Below are 6,000 nucleotides of genomic sequence, written 5' to 3'. Positions count from 1 at the left end.
CAAAGCTCAAGTATTATGGATTCTCACAATTGTCTGCTTCACTGATAAGGAGTTATCTATATGGCAGAACTCAGCAAGTATTTTTTAATGGTAGTTTTTCTGATAGTAAATGTATATCATGCGGTATTCCACAGGGCAGCTGTCTGGGTCCACTCTTATTTTCAATTTTTGTGAATGATTTGCCCCATGTTGTTAGAAATGCAGAAGTTGTACTGTATGCAGATGATGCAAGTTTATTTTGTGCATCTCCTTCAATAACCGATCTAAGTATGAACCTTCAAAACCAATTAAATTTTATTATCAACTGGGTTAATTTGAACAAATTAGTACTAAATATTTCTAAGACCAAATGTATTGTTTTTGGTACTAAACACTTGTTAAATAAACCTTGTAACCTAAATTTGAACATTGATACAACTTTGGTTGAGCAGGTTACTACAACTAAACTCTTGGGTGTCAAGCTGGATAATCAGCTCTCATGGACTGATCAGATAAATCATATTGTTTCTAGGATGGGCAGAGGCATTGCTTTAGCTAGGAAGTGTGTGCCGTTTTGTCCACCCTCAGTCATGAAAACAGTAGTCCAGTCTTTGGTTTTGTCACACCTGGAGTACTGCTCAGTTATTTGGTCCAGTGCTACACAAGAGCACTTGAGAAAACTTCAACTTGCTCAGAATAGAGCAGCCAGAGTTGCTCTTGGCTGTTCGTACAGGACCGGTGTGAATGAGATGCACACTATATTAGTATGGTTAAAGGTACAGGATAAATTAAAGATAAGTCTTCTGTGTTACATGCATAACGCTATCTATAAAAACAAGCCTACATTTTTTGTGGATAAATTGGTGTACAGTGGATATTGCCATCAACATATTACTCGGCAGGTCAGCTCAGGTGATTTAGTTGTTCCTTTTGCACAATCAAACTATATGAGAAGAACTGTACTATTTAGATCCTCAGTAGCTTGGAATCAACTCTCAATGTGTATAAGACAAACTTAAAAAATGTAAAAAAATGTTAAAAAATGTATGATCTGTAATGATAACTAAGTGTAATGACTCAAATTGAAGTGTATGTAGTCTTTTGATAACATATTTTAAAAAGTGTAATGTGATTGTGTATATTGTTTTGATATTGTAAAATGGACCCCAGGAAGATTAGCGACCACTCGTGGAAGCTAATGGGGTTCCAAATAAATAAACAAATAAACAAATAAATAAACAAATAAACAAATAAATAAACAACTGACCGGCAGCATCAGCAGTGTAGGGGGCGGGCTTTAGATTCTAGAGAGCATTCTGATTGGACAGAAGATTTTAATGAGAAAGTGAAGTCTGCGATGATGTCACCAAAATCGGAGATTCGTTTTATCGGAGAGACTGTACATTTTTTTAATGCTTATATCTCCTAAATGCAAATTTTGTCATAGTTTTGCAACATACCAGCTTATTCATAACTTTAAGGCTAACACAGTCATACTAAAAGCTAAAAAACTTAAAGGGGGGGTGAAATGCTGTTTCATGCATACTGAGCTTTTTACACTGTTAAAGACTTGGAATCCCATACTAAACATAGACAAAGTTTCAAAAGTTAAGGTGGACGTTTGATGGGAGTATTTCTTTGTCAAAAATACTACTTCCGGTTAGTCATAAGTTTCGGCAAGTTTTTTGAGATCATGCGTCCCCTTTGACGTTAGTGGGGGCGGAATTTCCTTGTATGGGCCTTACGGACAATTCTACCGGAAGCGCGTGAGAGAGAGCGAGGGAGAGAGCGAAAGCAACAGCCTACGCCCATCAAAGCGCTGGCTTGTAGGCTGCTGCACAGGTGATGTGCACAATTAACAATGACATCAAAAAGTGCGTTTTTGGTTGCCAGACCAAGACAGTCCTGCACAGATTCCCCAAAAACCCCGCGTTAAGGCAACAGTGGATGTAATTTGCTTTTCCGGATCAGCAACTGAGTTGCGCGAATGTTTATATCTGTTCGCTGCATTTCGGTGCCGACTGTTTCATAAACAAGGCCCAGCTCGACGCCGAATTTTCCGATCGCCTAATGCTGAAGGATGGAGCAGTCCCAACGATAAAGGTCCCAACGTTAGAACTGCAGGCGGTGAGTTAGACTGCTTCAAATGTCTGTGTTTTTGCCTATGCCCATCAAGTAGCCCAAACATGATCATGTATAGTTAATTGATCAATGGAGCATGCGATGCATCAATGGAGCTGGCCACTATATGTGTAACTTTATGTTTGTGTATTGTAAAAGCACTCCAAACAACAATACACAAAGAGTGGGGAAATATGTTGAACTAAATAAGCGCGCTTCTTCATTCAAATGCGCTACTATTCCGTGTCTTTCTATGTAAACACTAACTTAGCCTGCCGTGCAAAACCAGTCCGCTTACTTGTCTACACAAACCACGCGTAAACACACGCACTCGTGCACAACTGCACTTCCCACATGTACACCTTCAAAGACAAAAATACAACGATATAATTCAAGTATAAATATGTAAATAACACAAGCCGCTAAGCATATTATATAGTTAGTGTATAACTTGTAGCACATAGAGACGTCCTGCTCTAGTCGTTTTTGCTGCTGCTCCTGTTCAACTGCAGCCTATGGGTCTGATTCCGGATCATAGATGTATGGCTGTATCTGATTAAAAGCCATATTTTTATTTTGAATAAAGTTTTTTTCCCGCTGTTAGGGATGACACAGCTTTACGACGCACTCGACTCAACACAATAGCAGCAGCACGCACACGTCATTATTTAGCTCCGCTCACACGACACGCCCCCACCCGCTCGTCTTTTTTCGGAAAGACTCGGAACAGCGCATCTTTCTTATATAATTATAAAAAAAAAAAATTCTTTTCGGAGATATGCAGGATGCAATGCTACTCTATAGGTACTCAAGATTGACATGACACTGACTGAAACTGAGTGTTTCACCCCCCCCCCCCTTTAAATTTTGATTTCAAAGGACCTTTAAATTAAGCTTGGTCTGGTTATAGCCAGAGAAGAACAATTATATATTTATAATTGTATTAATAATATGAGCAAAACTTGGCCACTCATTTTTTAACATTCAATTCTTTTATTTATCACAATTTAAGCTTTATATTAAATTGAAAAAGCACACAATTCATTATACAATCCAATATTCTTAAAGATTTAGCATAGGCCTGCTCTAAGATATCTTTTGTGCTGATATGCTAATGAAACTAGCTTCAGCTATAATTCAAAATCCAAAAGGGTTTACAGCCCTTAAGATGTGAAGAGGCAGTCAGAGCATTTGACTGTCAAAGGAAAAAAAAGTTGAATAAATAATTCTGCGAGGGTGGCGTGCACGTGCATGCCTGCAGCTGTGCTCGTCAGCAGAAGCGCGCCGGGGAGAGCAGGCAGCCACGCGCGCACAGCAGCGACAGTCAGCGACGCGCGCGAGCAAGAGAGTTCAGCTCATCTCATCCCAACAGCAACGCATCTCATCCGCAGACGGGACCAGACCTGGATGGATTTATCACTGATGGCAGCACAGGTAGGATTTACGGCTTGGTCATGAAATGCTTTTGTATGTGTAATTGAGGCTAATTAGTTGACTCGCAGATTGCTGTGGAATAGCGTGGTGCGCCACTGCTCGCCTTAGCAGTGTTTCAATATAGTGCAACTTTTGGCAGCTGATGTTTGAGTGTTTTAACAAGTTAAAGGGAGACGCTTTCAGACTTAGTGAAATAATGCATTTCAAATAGACTTTAAAAACCTAGCCAAAGTAAAAAATATGATCAATTACATTTAGAATCGGGGCTATTCTGAAGCGTATCAGCGCAGTGCTTTATGCAATAGAATGAAGGGGGATCCAAATATGCATTACGTAGTTTCAGTTCATTTATTTTAAATTGAAAAAGATTTAAATATATTTCAACCTATTCATAATAATAAAGAGCACCTGAAGGCTCGGTGAGTGTCATGGAGCATCTGGTGATGATGCTGATTAATCAACCTGCTTTTCTTTGGGCTCTTGATTATCAAGTGCTAGAATGCTAATTAGAACTGGCCACCGGTCACATCTGTTCCCCAACTCATACAGTCCCGGTCAGAGATGATGATGATGATGCATTGGTGTGTGTGTGTGTGTGTGTGTGTGTGAGAGAGAGAGAGAGAGAGAGAGAGAGAGAGAGAGAGAGAGAGAGAGAGAGAGAGAGAGAGAGAGAGAGAGAGAGAGAGAGAGAGACCCTGGATCACAAACCCAGTCAAAAGGGCATTTGAATGCTGAATACATAAGCTTTCTATTGGTGTATGGTTTGTTAGGACAATATTTGGCTAAGTGCTATTTGAAAATCTGAGGGTGCAAAAAAAAAAATATATATAAAATATATATATATATATATATATATATATATATATATATATATATATATATATATATATATATATATATATATATATTAAGAAAATTGTCTTTAAAGTTGCATTTGCAATGCATATAATATTTTTTTTTATATTTAGATTGGCTGATAGAATTAAAACATTGGTAACTCTAACCATGGCAAGCAATTTTAACATTTAATCCTTAAAATTTACTAGTGTCTATTTTGATGCTTCTAGTGGTTATTAATTGGCTACTAGTGCTTATTGATTAGCTGCTAGTGCTTATTAATTAGTTATAAATGGTTATTCATTAGCTACTAGTGCTTATTAATTAGACAATAGTGCTTATTCATTAGATAATAGTGCTTATTCATTATTCATGCTTATTCATTAGCTACTAATGTGTATTCATTAGCTACCAATGCTTATTCAGTAGCTACTAGTGTTTATTCGTTAGATGCTAGTGCTTATTCATTAGCTATAAATGGTTATTCATTAGCTACTAGTGCTTATTCATTAGATAATAGTGCTTATTCATTAGATAATAGTGCTTATTCATTAGATAATAGTGCTTATTCTTTAGATAATAGTGCTTATTTATTAGATAATAGTGCTTATTCATTAGATAATAGTGCTTATTCATTAGATAATAGTGCTTATTCATTCAATAATTGTGCTTATTCATTAGATAATAGTGCTTATTCATTAGATAATAGTGCTTATTCATTAGACAATAGTGCTTATTCATTAGATAATAGTGCTTATTCATTAGATAATAGTGCTTATTCATTAGATAATAGTGCTTATTCATTAGATAATAGTGCTTATTCTTTAGATAATAGTGCTTATTCATTAGATAATAACTTGTGCTTATTCATTAGACAATAGTGTTATTCATTCGACAATAGTGCTTATTCATTAGACAATAGTGCTTATTCATTAGACAATAGTGCTTATTCATTAGATAATAGTGCTTATTCATTAGACAATAGTGCTTATTCATTAGACAATAGTGCTTATTCATTAGACAATCGTGCTTATTCATTAGATAATAGTGCTTATTCATTAGACAATAGTGCTTATTCATTAGATAATAGTGCTTATTCATTAGATAATAGTGCTTATTCTTTAGATAATAGTGCTTATTCATTAGATAAGAGTGCTTATTCATTAGATAATAGTGCTTATTCATTAGCTACTAGTGCTTATTCATTAGACAATAGTGCTTATTCATTAGACAATAGTGCTTATTCATTAGACAATAGTGCTTATTCTTTAGCTACTAGTGCTTATTCATTAGCTACTAGTGCTTATTCATTAGACAATAGTGCTTATTCATTAGACAATAGTGCTTATTCATTAGCTACTAGTGCTTATTCATTAGACAATAGTGCTTATTCATTAGATAATAGTGCTTATTCATTAGACAATCGTGCTTACTCATTAGATAATAGTGCTTATTCATTAGACAATAGTGCTTATTCATTAGATAATAGTGCTTATTCATTAGATAATAGTGCTTATTCTTTAGATAATAGTGCTTATTTATTAGATAATAGTGCTTATTCATTAGATAATAGTGCTTATTCATTAGATAATAGTGCTTATTCTTTAGATAATAGTGCTTATTCATTAG

At 35.7% G+C, this 6,000-nt stretch overlaps 1 protein-coding gene across 1 annotated transcript in view; it reads left to right on the top strand.

The window, feature by feature from the left end:
• The first annotated feature begins 3,351 nt into the window (after window positions 1-3,351).
• Window positions 3,352-6,000, top strand: part of LOC137043769 (uncharacterized) — a 51,125-nt gene continuing 48,476 nt past the window's right edge. Inside the window, exon 1 of the mRNA XM_067420185.1 lies at window positions 3,352-3,534. Within this exon, the coding sequence (XP_067276286.1) occupies window positions 3,352-3,534 (183 nt within the window). The remainder of the gene's footprint in view (window positions 3,535-6,000) is intronic.

Source organism: Pseudorasbora parva, chromosome 16, assembly GCF_024679245.1.
Source record: "Pseudorasbora parva isolate DD20220531a chromosome 16, ASM2467924v1, whole genome shotgun sequence".
Lineage (NCBI taxonomy): Eukaryota > Metazoa > Chordata > Actinopteri > Cypriniformes > Gobionidae > Pseudorasbora > Pseudorasbora parva.
Note: the sequence above shows the minus strand (reverse complement) of the source record. Positions and strands in the feature narration are given on the sequence as shown.